At 45.2% G+C, this 14702-nt stretch overlaps 1 protein-coding gene across 2 annotated transcripts in view; it reads left to right on the plus strand.

Annotated features, from left to right (window-relative positions):
- Positions 1-14702, plus strand: part of SLC9A8 (solute carrier family 9 member A8) — a 79366-nt gene that overhangs the window by 40812 nt on the left and 23852 nt on the right. For both annotated transcript variants that reach the window (XM_003809261.5, XM_034947719.3), the window contains exons 8-10: positions 1872-2015; positions 9345-9483; positions 11144-11249. In XM_003809261.5, the coding sequence (XP_003809309.1) occupies positions 1872-2015; positions 9345-9483; positions 11144-11249 (389 nt within the window). The remainder of the gene's footprint in view (positions 1-1871; positions 2016-9344; positions 9484-11143; positions 11250-14702) is intronic.

Raw genomic sequence — 14702 nt, forward strand, 5'->3', positions numbered from 1 at the left:
GGACCAGCCACCAATAAAATAGGATCTCCCAGATGGGCAGTTGTTTAGTGGAGTTACCTTCCCTTTCTTCCTTCCCTTTCTTCTTCCCACCTGCCTGCCTGCTTGCCTTCTGCAAGTGTCTCTGGGCCATGCCCAGTACAGACCCTGGGAATTCACCCATGACGAAAATTCAGCATCCACTCCCTTGGAGCTCACAGGCCTGTGATGACCTCTGTGAGGACAGGCGAAGTCTGGGAACTGAATCCTCAGCCTGGGATCCGGAGGCACTCTAGGTTAATGCGCATGAGTCACATTCACAGGCAGCTACCATGGAAACCAGAGGCCAAATGATTGACTTCTGAAGAGAACTGTACCTGGCAAGGCAGCCAGGCATTTCCTCAGTCAGCTCTCCTCTCCCTGACCCTGCAGCCAAAAGATCACCCATTGAAGGCTGCTCAGCCGAACATCCTTTTCCCCCTAGACCCAGGCTTGGTGAGGGTGGGAAGCTCAGGGCAGTCGTCTCTGGCTGATGACTGACACAGGCTGGCCATTGGGTCTCCATGTTTTGGCTGGTGTTGTGGAAGGGGGCAGACCCACCATTCTGCTGCCCTGGAAAGAAAGTTGCAACAGGCATGGCACAGAGGCTTGTGGGAAAATCACCAAAGGGCAGGGAGAGTGAATTGTCCAGGCTCATGTGGCACATGAGGCCCCTTGAGGGAGCTGGTCCTGCCTCCCTCGCCAGCCTCTTAGGGCTCCTGCCACTCGCCCCACCCCCACCACCACATGCACCTTCCTTCTGTTCCTCAGGCAGCAGGCTTGCTCCCACCGCAGGAGTCGCTTGCTGTCGCCTCTGCCTGCAGCTCTTGGCCTGGCCAGCTGCTTCTTAACATGTAGGTTCTTGCTTACATGTGTCATCCCTTCACAGAGGCCTCTCCAGACCGCCCCATCTAAGTGGCTCCCACACCCACACCCCCACCCCACCTTCCCACGTCACCTCAATTGATTTCCTGGGTCACACGTGGTATTGTCTGAATTTGCCTTCATCTCTGGGTATTGCTGTATCTACTGTTGGGGGTAGGAGTACCAACTCTGGGCAGATAGCCTGGCTCTGCTACTTGTTAGCTGAGTGACCTTGGACAAGTTACTTCATCATCCCGTTGTCCCTCGGTTTTCTCCTCTGTCATCGGGGCAGTAGTAGCAGTCTCATACAGTCACTGTCTGGATTGTTGAGTCACCGTATGTGAAGTGCTTAGAACAGTGCCGGCCATGGTAGCCTCCATTCCTGAAACATGTTAGACAATCAGCACATATCTGCTGGGGGTGATAAGATCTTCACGGGGACTGTCAGTGAGGTCACTGGCCCAGTTGGGAGATGGCCTCAGTGTTTCTCTCGGCTGTCTACGCCACTCACCCCCAAAGCACACTGGGGTTGCTGCTGCTTTTTGACACTTTCTTAGATCTTGCAAATCTGAGTGCAGGCTGGGGTCGGTCACAGACAGCATTCCAAGGGGCTGGTGGCGAGGGGCAGAGCAGAGGTCAGATGCAGGAGCTCATGGGCCATTTGGCTCCAGCTGCTCTGACCCGTGGAACTGGGCGGTGTATGATAAATATATCTAAGCAAAAGTCTCCCTTCCATCATTGGTCAAAGTCAAGTCTCCGTGCTGACACTAGAAAACCAGGCCATTCCTAACAACTCAGTTTAGAGTGGGCCTTTCATATTCCACCCACAAAACAGCAGATAAGTGGGGAAAAAATACGCTACCTTCTGTAGTTACTTCAGCTCTAGCGTGTAGTATTGCTTTCTGTTAAATATGGCCTTTGACTTTAATGCTTTAATATGTGGACCAAGTGACACACATTACAGAATCTCCCCTTCCCTCTGTCTCTTACAGTTTTGCGTTTGGCTCCCTAATATCTGCTGTCGATCCAGTGGCCACTATTGCTATTTTCAATGCACTTCATGTGGACCCCGTGCTCAACATGCTGGTCTTTGGAGAAAGTATTCTCAATGATGCAGTCTCCATTGTTCTGACCAAGTAAGTACGGGGGCAGAGAACAGACTTTTTTCATGTGACAGAACTAAAGGTCCTTGTAACAAAGGGGCAGATATTTCTACACAGCATGTGTACAGTTGCTTGTCCTCTGGGTGATCAGTTCACCCACTCTCTTTCTCTGTATTTCTGTCCTGACAAGACTTGATGTGCTGCAAGAATATGGTCAGGTTCCAGGGGTGGTTAAAAGAGGAGAGTCCACCTTTTTTTTTGAGACAGGGTCTCGCTCTGTCACCCAAGCTGGAGTGCAGTGGCTCCATCACAGCTCACTGTAGCCTCAACCTCCTGGGTTCAACTGATCCTCCCACCTCAGCCTCCCGAGTAGCTGGGACTTACAGGCACGTGCCATCACGCCCAGCTAATTTTTTAAGAAGTTTTTGTAGAGATGGGGTTTCGCCATGTTGCCCAGGCTTGTCTTGAACCCCTGGGCTCAAGCAGTTTGCCCACCTCAGCCTCCCAAAGTGCTGGGATTACAGGTGTAAGCCATTGCTCCTGGCTTTGCCCACCTTTTTCGACCTGCCTTTTAGTAGTGGTTTCTGAGCCCAGCTTGTCGACATCACTGAGGGTGCTTATTAAGTGTGACATTCCTAGGCCCCACCCTCAGAGCTTCTGATTCATTTGGTCTGGGGTGAGTCCCAAGACCACGGGTTTTTAATAAGTTCCCCAGATACGATGAAGCGGCCTGTTCAGGGGTCAGTGTTTGGGCAATATTATTGGCGACAAAAGCAATAGAGGCCCCACTAGCTGATGCATGTCACCTTCCTTTTCACAGCTTTAAAATAAGGTAGGAATGCTGATAGGAGCCCTGCCTTAAGATGCTATTGTGTAAACTCTACTTTGGAAACTACAATTTGTTTTCAAATATTTGTTGGTATTACTGCCCTAATTGATGGGATCTGAGAAGTTAAAGATGAATAATAAAATGTCAAGAAGTCATTGGGGGCCAGGAGCAGTGGCTCAGTCCTGTAATCCCAGCACTTTGGAAGGCCAAGGCGGGCGGATCACCTGAGGTCAGGAGTTCAAGACCAGCCTGGCCAACATGGTGAAACCCTGTCTCTACTGAAAATACAAAAATTAGCTGGGCTTGGTGGCGGGTGCCTGTAATCCCAGCTACTCCGGAGGCTGAGGCAGGAGAATCACTTGAACCTGGGAGGCGGAGGTTGCAGTGAGCCGAGATCATACCACTGGATTCCAGCCTGGTGACAGAGCGAGACTCCGTCTCAAAAAAAAATTTAGCTGGGTGTCATATCACGTGCCTGTATTCCTAGCTACTAGGGATGCAGTGAGCTATGATGGAGCCATTGCACTCCAACCTGGGCAACAGAGCAAGACCCTGTCTCAAAAACAAAACAAAACAAAATCACTGGGAAAAGGAAATGCATTTAAGATAATCTCAAATATATTTTTCTGATGCAGGGATATTTCCTTGAACTCTGCATTTTATGGTGGTCATTAACAGGCAGGCAAGAAACCCAAAGAATTTTGCCAAAACACAGATGTTTGAGACCAGTCTGGACAACATAGCAAGACCCCATTCTCCCACCTTCCCGCAAAAAACTCCAAAGCACGTGGAGAAAAGAGCCCTGGATAATGTATCAAAAATGAGCTAAGAGAATCTTAGAGGCCAGTGTGTGTTCTGTTAGATAATAGAATTTCCATTTACCTGAATACTGACTTACTGCCTTTGCTAAAGCATAACCACTCTGTGGTAGCTGGCATTTTCTTAGAAGTTTTTTTATAGACTATATTCAGAATTCTTATGTTGGAATAAAATGCCTCAGCCTAGGACTAGATTTGAGGACTGAATAGTTAAATAAGGTACTACAGGGCTGGGCGCGGTGGCTCACGCCTGTAATCCCATCACTTTGGGAGGCTGAGGCGGATGGATCACTTGAGGCCAGGAGTTCAAGACCAGCCTGGCCAACATGGTGAAACCCCATATCTACTAAAAATACAAAGATTAGCCAGGTGTGGCGCACACCTGTAGTCCCAGCTACTCGAGAGGCTGAGGCAGGAGAATCGCTTGAACCTGGGAGACAGAGGTTGAAGTGAGCCAAACTCACATCACTGCATTCCAGCCTGGGCGTCAGAGTGAGACTCTGTGTCAAAAAAACAAACAAACAAAAGGGTACTATGAGAAAAGCATCCAGCAATGGGTAATGTGACATCCTTTCCTTTTCTTTCCCTGCCCCTAGTTGCTGTTTTCACCACATTTGCCCAGTTTTTGCCCTGTTTTTGCCCTTCCTTTGCAGGAGGAGCTTACCAAATACTGCCTGATGGCAAGAGGTGCTCAACAGGCCTTAAAAAACAACCAAACTTATAAGTATTTTTGTTATTCTAAATGTAGTACATATATTCTTACAAAATTTAGGAAATACACAAGCAAAAAAGAGAGAAGTATCACATACATTGCTACTACCTAGAGATAATTATGGTTGATAATTTGGTGTAAATATATATACATTTTATTTAAATAGGCTTATACCCAAAATATTGTACTCTATTTTCCATTGAACACAATTGATAAAACAGTCTTCTGGAAAATAATTTTACTGGTTACGGTGTATTTCTTTTTCTGGGTTTACTATGATCTACTTAACCAATTTCCTACTATTGGCTTTTTCATGTTTCTCTTGGCAGAAATTTCTATAGCTTTATTAGGATATTATCAAACATCATGCCACAAGACCTTTAAAAAATCCAATGGCAGTATTTTTTCTTATTTAAGATCTACTCTGAAAGCTGCCTAGCATTCTGGTTTTTACTTTTATCTCGTATCCTGGCTACACATATTCAACATTTGTGACAAGGAATTTTGCCTAACTTGGAGGTGACATCATGAGTTATTTTTATGCATTGGGAGCTAAACTCAATTGCTTTGTCTCTGATTTTTTTAAAGAAAAATAATTTTTCAGAGGTAGGATCTTTTCTGAACTTTTCCAGTTGTCTCTATTATAAAAGCCAAAGATAGGAGACTTTTTCTATTTAAGATGGGAAATGATGGAGTCATCGTCGGTAGCCAGAGGTTCTTACTGGAAAAGTGCTTTGGAAACCCAAGATGGGGCAGGCATGGTGGCTCATGCCTGTAATCCCAGCACTTTGGAAGGCCAAGGCAGGTGGATCACCTGAGGTCAGGAGTTTGAGACCAGCCTTGCCAACGTGGTGAAACCCTGTATCTACTAAAAATACAAAAATTAGCCCGGCATGGTGGTAGGTCCCTGTAATCCCATCTACTTGGGAGGCTGAGGCAGGAGGATTGCTTGAACCTGGGAGGCGGAGGTTGTAGTGAGCCAAGATCGCACCACTGCACTCCAGCCAGAGCGACAGAGCAAGACTGTCTCAAAAAAAAAAAAAGAAAAGAAACCAAGATCGTCTGTGGTAACAGTTCCCACGGTTGGATCTGTGGAGCATGCATGTATAGTTTCCAGTCTCCTCGTCCACCAGCAGCACTGCTACTGCTGAGGCCACGGTTGGATCTGTGGAGCATGCATATATAGTTTCCAGCCTCTTCCTCTACCAGCAGCACTGCCACTGCTGAGACCCAGGCTGGCTTGAGAATCAGCCTCACAAACTCTCCAGCCACGGCTGGTCATCTGCCATCAGCATTTGGTGAGGGACCTCTGTGTGCCAGACACTGCTGAGAGCCAGGTGGATTTGACAGTCGGTCCATGATGGGCAAAAGATGCCTGTAGAGAAGTGAACCTGGTGCCTTAAGCATGAGGGGGCTCAATGACCAGACCATGAAGGATATGAGGAAGGCTTCTCAGAAGGAACGTCTTGTGAGCCAGGCCTGGGAGGCTTATTTTCAGACAGAAGATACAGAAAAGGGGCATGTCAGACTTACCCCCGCCTCCCCCTCCACCTTTTTTTTTTTTTTTTTTTTTTTTAGTACAAAAGAAAAATATGCTCCTGGGAGCTGTTGTCACCTTTCCTTGGTTATCAGAATCATACCTGGTTTTCAAGAGGTATACTTCATAAACGATCATCTCCAAAGTGAGCTGACACATTTATCTTTGCAACTGAATATGTAAATGAATTACCCCCTTTTTGATGTTGTTACCTTCATGAATGCCAGAAAGCAAATGTCTTCTGTTTCTTCAGTAACTTGAATTCATTTTCAGCTTTGATTTGTTGCTATGATAGTGTGTTCTTAAAGTCACTGCTGTAGAGGAAACCTTTTGTTTTCTCCAGCTACAGCTTAAGCTTATGAAATGGACCCTGAAGCAATACTCCCTTTTATTCTTTAAGGTATGAGAAACATGACCTTAAGAAACAAAATGTAGAAAATTACCAGGCCAGAAAGAGTCCAAATTCTACTTTCATTACCTGGAGTTCAGAAACCATTGCCCCAGCCCTGGATCTGCTGTTAACCCTTTGTGTGACCTTACCCAGTGACTCACTCTCTTTGGGCCTCAGGCTACTCTGTATAAAAAGCAGTGAAACCAGCCTGGGTACCTGCTGTGGTAGTGATGTGGGCTGAGGCTGGGCACTGTATGTGTGTGACCTGCAGATCCATTTTTGGGAACTATGGGTGATCATGGCCTTCAAAAGCACTTTTCCAATATGAGCCCTTGTTGGCTGCCACATTCCTCATGGTGGGATGTTAACCTGTGATCTGCTAGAAAGAAGGGGGATTGGGGAGATTGTTTGTTCAGATGAGTCTGCAAAGCTTTCACGTGAAGAAAGTTAGATTTCTTTTTTGCAAGACTTCTCAGACCTTTATTATGTTATTTTGGGCTGTGAATTTCCTCGAAAGGCTTTCTGAGGTTATTTGACCAAGCTACCTTTTCATCTTATTCTGCTTTAAAATGATACCAATCCTGGGGCCTGGCATGGTGGTTCATGTCTGTAATCCCAGCACTTTGGGAGGCCAAGGCAGGTGGATCACTTGAGGGTAAGAGTTCCATACCAGCCTGGCTAACATGGTGAAACCCCGTCTCTACTAAAAATACAAAAAAAAATTAGCTGGGCACGGTGGTGCGCATCTGTAGTCCCAGCTACTTGGGAGGCTGACGCAGGAGAATCGCTTGAACCCTGGAGACAGAGGTTGCAGTGAGCTGAGATCGCACCACTGCACTCCAGCCTGAGCAACAGAGCGAGACTCCATCTCAAAAATAATAATAATAAAAAAATGATGTCGATTCATGACATGGTGATTGATGAAGCTGAATATTACTGTTGACTATTCTTTGTTTCATTTACTGAGTCAACAAAAAGGTATTGACTGTCTTTTGTGTGGGAGGCTCTGCTTTAAGCCCCGGACATAAGGCAGCGAACAAGTTGGACACAGGCTTCATCCTCATGGAATGAGGCACGACAGTTTCCCATGCTGTGAAGGAGAAGTCAAGCACCATGACAACCTTTAAATGGGCAGGCCTGCGTGAAGGGATCAGGGCAGGTGTGCCTGAGGGAGTGGCACTGACCCTGGGTTCTGAGGGATGAATAAGGGAGTTAGCTGGGGCAAGGAAAAGTGAATGGTGACCACCTGGGAGGTGCCAGTGACAGTGTGGCCCAGATGTTTAGATTTGGGGAGAGGAGGTAAGGTCAGAGAGGTATGGCAGGCAGGAGCCAAGTCAAACTAAGACTGGGCTTCCTGATAACGTTGGGAAACTGAGTTCTGAACAGGCTGGTAACCTGATCAGGTGTGCCTTTGAAAAGGATCAGTTAGGGCCTGTATTTCTAGCACTTTGGGATGTTGAGGCAGGCGAATCACTTGAGCCCAGGAGTTCGAGACCAGCCTGGGCAATATGGTGAAATCCCATCTCTACAGAAAATACAAAAACTAACTGGGTGTGGTGATGTATGCTTGTGGTCTCAGCTACTCTGGGGCTGAGGTGGGAGGATCACATGAGCCTGGGAAGCAGAGGTTGCAGTGAGCTGAGATCACGCCACTGCACTTCTGCCTGGGTGACAGAGTGAGACCCTGTCTCAAAAACAAAAAGAGGGGGATCATCTAGGCCACTGAGTGGACAACGGGGTTGGTCTGTAGGAAGGCAAGGATGTCTAGAAGGAGATCAGTGAGACTTATCCCTGGGAGTAAAGGGCAGTAGGGGAGGGAAGAAGGGAATGGATTTGAGAGACAGGAGGAGGATATTTAATGAGAATAACTCGATGTTCATGGTGTAATGGTTTTATCTTTAAGGACAAAACCAACAATTGAATTTAATAACATCTGACATTTTACTTTGTTCTGTTACAGTAAAAGGAAAGTTCTTTCTTTCATTTCTTCCTCCTTAATGTCTCCTAAATCTTCCCTCTCAGCCTGAAACCTCGGACATTTCTTCTTTGGGTAGCTCCATTCTAATCTGACTTGCCATAGCCTCAATTTCAGGTTTTATCACAGGATTTCTGTACTGAAATCCTTCCTATCGACTCCCCAGGCCTTCAAGCTGAAATACCAGCGCCTTTCCTGGGCTCTTTCCTGTCCCTCTGCCACTCTTCTCACCTTGCCTCCTGCCACTGTCCCACCCCCACCCCACCGCTGCGTTTTAGCTGCACTAATCTCGGTACTTGAAAGTTCCTACAATGGGTTGCATATGCATGGGCTCTCTTCCTTTGCAGATGCTGTTCCCTCACTGGGTGCCTTCCCCCATTTCTTCACCTGGGCAAGTCGTCTTTATCCCAAATCTAAACCCAGCCCCCCGCCTTTTTTATTTTTTATTTTTTTGAGACAGAGTCTTGCTCTGTTGCCCAGGCTGGAGTGTAGTTGTGCGATCTTGGCCCACTGCAACCTCTGCCTCCTGGGTTCAAGCGATTCTCCTGCCTCAGCCTCCCGAGTAGCTGGGATTACAGGCGTGTGCCACCACACCCGGATAGTTTTTGTATTTTTAGTAGAGACGGGGTTTCACCATGTTGGCCAGGCTGGTCTGAACTCCTGCCCTCAAGTGATCCGCTCACCTCGGCCTCCCAAAGTGCTGGGATTACAGGTGTGAGCCACCACGCCCGGCATCAGCCCACATTTTCTCAAGCACCTTCCTTGAGCCCGGCCAGTCTGAGTTAGTTACCTACCCACCCTGCTTTTCTACAGCCCTCTACCCCTCCCGCAGATTGTCATTAGTGTTCATCTTGTTTTTCTCCCTCATTAGCCTGAGGGGAGGCGCTCCTTAAGGGCAGCAACTTTGCTCTCATCTCTGAACCCCAGAAAATAACAGTACCTGGGACAAAGTAGGTGAACAATAAACGTTTGGCTGACTGAATGAATGATGGTATGAATGAATGAATGAGCAAATAAGCAAGAAATAAGTTTTAAGTTAATTTCTAAGAACTTTGTGTATATAACATTTTAATTTATTTCTGTTTTCTTTCATTTCCTAGCACAGCTGAAGGTTTAACAAGAAAAAATATGTCAGATGTCAGTGGGTGGCAAACATTTTTACAAGCCCTTGACTACTTCCTCAAAATGTTCTTTGGCTCTGCAGCGCTCGGCACTCTCACTGGCTTAATTTCTGCATTAATATCCTTTTAATGTGATGAACATGCAGGGTTAAAATTATTCTTGATAACTTCTGTCTCTAGCCAGTTTCTCCTGTTTTTTAAGGGGGCCAATTTTAGATGAAGATTTTGCTTAAAGGAGGATTTTTTGCTTAGTTTTTGTTTGAGAAACACTCCAACTCAAGGATTTTTTAATCTAACGTGAAATTTAGGATGTCACTTTTCAAAGTTTAAAAAACATGTACACTGTTGGATATCAGATGTGATTTTGGGGACCTCTCAGTTCCCAGAGTATGATAACCACACTCCAATGATTTTCGTTTTCTGCCATCTTACTTTTCACATTTGGAAAACTGGAAATTAATTTTCTTTGAAAATGTCAAATAGACCAGGTGCAGTGGCTCATGCCTGTAATCCCAGCACTTTGAGAGGCTAAGGCCGGAGGATCGCTTTCGCCCAGGAGTTCAAGACCAGCCTTAGCAATGGAATATAGTGAGACCTCATCTCTAAAAAATACACAAATAAAAATAAAATGTCAAATAGAGAAAATTTTTATCCCACTGAAAGTGTTTATCCAGAAGGATTGCAAAAGGGGCTTTCAAAGTGTTATTTGCACTGATTTTGTTGTTTAACAACCAATAAGCTTTTCCAGCTGGAGATGGAAAGAGGCTTGTTAAGGCCAATGTCACCTTTATTGCTGTAGAAATTTCATTATGTTTAAAATAGTAACAGGCAGTAGACCACTTCGGTGCGCACCTAAGCCTACATCTCAGGGAGATGGCCACCTGGCCCGCCTCCACGAGCAGTTTGTGTCACAGATGGCCGGAAGAGACTCTTTTGCCTGGTTACAGGCATGTTTTTCTGCCATCCTGTTGAATTTTCCCATCAACTCCTTTGTCCAGAAGTCTAAGGGCTCTATTGAGTTGGCTGACAGCTTCTCATATTGTACCAATAAACAGAATGGAAAAGAAAATTTTTTCCAGTTCAGTATTTTCCTCTATATTTATCTTTTTCTTAAAAAAATAAAGTATCTATCAAAATGAAGTGGAGCAAATGGGTACTGTGGGCTCCAGTATAGGCATTGTGAATGATGTTTCAATATATAGAAGGCTCTCTCCTTTCACAGGGGCATGAGTTTGGAAATCTCCAGGAATAGGAAATACTGTGCTTCAACAGGGCCTCGAACCTCAGTTTGAACAGCGATTCACACTAGTTGTCTTTGACTCAAAACTGATGGGGAAAGCAAGATGGGTAGCATTAGTGATCTCATCCGATGTTGTTGGAGGAGTGGGGGTGATACCGGCCCTGGGAGGAACCTGGCCAAGTGAGCTGTCCTTGGTGTGTCTGCAGCCCCAGCTTCGCGCCATGGCCCGGCACATCCCCAGCCCTCTAAGTCAGCGTTTTTAAATGAGTTGACTTAGGTTGATTTTCATCTTCCACCACCATTTATCTCTGGAATTTACATTTCTTAGTGTTTTGTCAGATTCCCTTTCTTATAGCAACAGTCTCCCTACAAAGGAAAAAATCCATAATGACAAATTTCCATTTGTAACCTTGGGACATTCTAAAATCTTCTACATCTGTTGTTTACTTCATATATTTGGAAAGCAGCAGTTTTGTGACTTCTCCACATCTCCCATCAACTCTCCCTCGATTCTCCTTCCTTGACAGTTGTCATTTACGTGCTGAAGCATATTGACTTGAGGAAAACGCCTTCCTTGGAGTTTGGCATGATGATCATTTTTGCTTATCTGCCTTATGGGCTTGCAGAAGGAATCTCACTCTCAGGTAAGTGACAGAGAGCCTGAAAGTGCTGTGTTGATGGCATCTTGTCCTGCCTGGGGAAAGAGGCTTTGTCAGTTGGGTCACTTTTAGTCACAAGAGACAGTCACAACTCAGAAGAGCTTAAGTAATAAAGGAAATCTACTGGTTCCCTAGAAACACATCTGGATTTAGGCCTGCCTGGATCCAGGGGCTCAAACAGTCACATTGGTGTCACGGTCACATTTTCTCTTAACCTGCCTTCTCTCATTTAGCCCATCAGTCCTGTGAGGCTCCCTCAGAGGAGGGTAGCCTGTAGGAGGGAGGTACTGTGAAGGTCCCTGTTTTACTGATGAGAAAACTGAGGTTGAGTGAGATTAAGTAAATTACTCAAGGTCACAGCTGGGATTGGTGGAACAACGATTCAAACTAGTTGTCTTTGAGTCAAGAACTAGTGCTTAGAACCCTCTAATACAACTCCCTCCAAAACAGATCATCATGAAACCATGTACTCAGTGCTACATAGAGGGACAAGCAAAGTGTGGTGGTGGCGTAATGTTGGGCGTTTATTGGACACACTTTACCAGTATTCAATTTTTTTATGCTGCTACCAGCCCTGTGAAGTAGGTACTAAGAGGTTGTCATTAGCCCAAAGCTGCACTGCACAGGCAGTGGTGGCAGTGAGATTGACAGTGGAAGCCCAGAGCCTTTTCCCTGCACCCCATTGGAGGAGGGCACACAGCTCTCAGCAGCAGAGACGACTCTGATGCGGCCCTAGAAGATGATGCTCACCAGCTGGAGGAGGGGTGGCCACTCACAGCGTAATGATCTTGGAGCCGTCACCTGGTAATCACTCAGCAGCCCCATCAGGCTTGGCTTAGTTGGGCTTTCTGCCTACAAGTGGCAGTCAAGCTTGCGTCCACAGCTTGTTACGTTGTAAGGATGTTGACCTGAAAATGGAGTGTGACTCACCCCTGTTCCTATGTGAGGGGGCAGCCAGTTGGGAAGGGCTCTGCCCTGGAAGTCTGATCCCATCCTTTGAGTGAAGGCCCTTCAGAGGCCTTGTTCTGGAAAGGAGGCACTATTGCAGGGATGTTTTGATCTGTGCCACAAGATGGCAGAGATTTTCTTTTTTATTAACTTCGTTGAGGTATAATTTACACACAATACATGGACCCGTTCTAAGTATATAGTTCCATGAATTTTTGCAAATGTGGACAGTCATAACTACCCCCACAGTCGAGGTGTGGCATGTTCTTATCGCCCAGTGTGGCTCCCCTGTGCCCTTCTGCAGTCAGTCCACCTGCCTGTCCTGAGCCCTGGCACCCACTGATCCTGCACTGTCATTGTAGTTTAAATGAAATCATGTGGTACGTAGTCTTTTGTGTCTCCTCTCTTTCAGTTACGTTTTTGAGAGACATCCGTGTTTTTGCGTGTGGCAGTAGTTTATCGTTCTTATTGCACCACAGTTTGTCTGTTCATCATTTGAAGGGCATTTGGGGTTTTCCAGATTTGGGCTAAGAACAGTGTGCATGTGTTTTCATTTATCTTGGGTAAATACCTAGGATTAAGGCTGCTAGGTCATATGGTAAGTACATTTTTACTTTTTTAGAAACTGCCTAGTGTTTTTCGAAGTGACTGTATCATTTTACATTCCTCAGAATGTATGAGAGAGTGCCAGTTGCTTCATATTGCCACCACACTTATTTTAATTTAAAAAAGTTTAGCTGTCCTGATACGTGTGTAGCAACTGCATTTAGATGTGCTTTGGAGTGGTTATTTTTATATTCGTCTTGGGTTCATTGAGTTTTTTGGGTTTATAGTTTATATGAGTTTATAGCTTTCATCAAATTTGGTAAGCTTTTGCCCATTTCTTTATCAATATTTTTTTGTTCCGCCTTCCTCTTCCCCTTGAGACTTCAGTTTACTCCAGTTATGAGAGGTAGCATGCTATTGGCCCACAATATGCTTTGCCTTTTTTTCTTTTTTTCCCTATGTGCTTAATTTTGGTTATTTCCTGTTGCCGTATCTTCAAAGTCACTGATCTTCTGCCATGTGGAATCTCCTGCTAATCCTACCCAGCGTATTTCTCATTTACATATTTTATAATTCATCTACAGCAGATCCCTTTAGGTTATTTTCATTTCTTCCATTTCTCTCTTCATCATGTTCATGTTTTCTTCTATATTCTAGAGCATATGAAACATAGAAATTTCTGATAGCTGTTTTAATGTCCTTGTTTGCTAATTCCGTCATCTCTGTCAACTCTAGGTCTGTTTTGTTGTTGATTTTTCTTGTGCTTATAGGTCACATTTTCTTGCTCTTTGCTTGTTATTAAGTTTTGATTGGATGTCAGTCATTGTGAAGTTTTATGTTGTTGAGTACAAGATTTTATTGTATTCCTTTACAGAGTTCTGGACTTTTCTTTTAAAAAAATTTTTTTTGTTTGTTTTTGTTTTTTGTGTTATTTCTGGACTTTTCTTCTGGCATGTATCTAAGTCTCTTGACATCAGTTTAATCCTTTTTGAGGCTTACATTTAAACTTTTTTAGGGCTGTTGCAGAGTAGCAGGGCCCTAACTAAGGTGTCTCAGGTACTGTGAGCTCACTCCACTCTGGCTGGTGGGAACGCAAACTATTCCCACCCATGTCAGCTTCTGGAATTGTTCAGCCTACTTCTTTTTAATGGTTCTTTCCCCAGCTTCTTGTTTCATCCGACATATTTACTGATCAGTATCAGTCAAAGACTCAAGGGGACTTTACAGTAGATGTCCAAGAGCTCTCTTTCTGTGCAGCTTCCCCGACTCAACAGGACAGCCCTCTAAAGCCTCAGCCTCAGGCAGTCAGCTCAGCAGGGGGCCTAGGGAAAGAGTGGCCACCTTTGTCTCCCTTCCGGCAGGAATCACAGTCCTACCCTATCTTTTGTCCCATGTCAGAAAATAGTTTTGTTTCATATCTTGTATCAGGTTTTCTAGTTATGTAGAGCAGGACAGTGTTCTGTGTAGCAGTAATTTCTTCAGACGCAAAGCTGAAGGCCCAGTGGTCTCTAGTGACTCAGTTGACAGAACTTTTCTACCCAGTCGCTATCCGGAGTCACACGTGGGTGCTGCATGAGCAGCACAAGGAGGAAGCAGAGTGGACTCACCATTTTCAGGGTTTTGTTTTTCATCGCAGACCAGTTCACCAGGGTAATTCCATCCTGGTGTCTGCCATGAGGTTCCCTTTCTTTACTGAATGTTGGCACTTACAAAAACGTTACCTGTGAGTCATTCGGCTCTAGCCTAGCTATTTTTACATCTGTTTTTCTAAATTGTTCCTCTACCCACTTGAGAAGATCATTGAGTACCTGTTGGCAAAGATGTGTTTCATGCATCTGTTTGGAATCTGTGATTAAAATAAGGGAGTGTTTTTCTTACCTTCTTTTCAGACTGGCAGTGTTTCCTGTTGAGAGGGGTTTCATTTCCTTAGGGACCTTGCTCCAC

The sequence above is a fragment of the Pan paniscus genome, chromosome 21, assembly GCF_029289425.2.
Source record: "Pan paniscus chromosome 21, NHGRI_mPanPan1-v2.0_pri, whole genome shotgun sequence".
In the NCBI taxonomy this organism is placed as follows: Eukaryota; Metazoa; Chordata; class Mammalia; order Primates; family Hominidae; genus Pan; species Pan paniscus.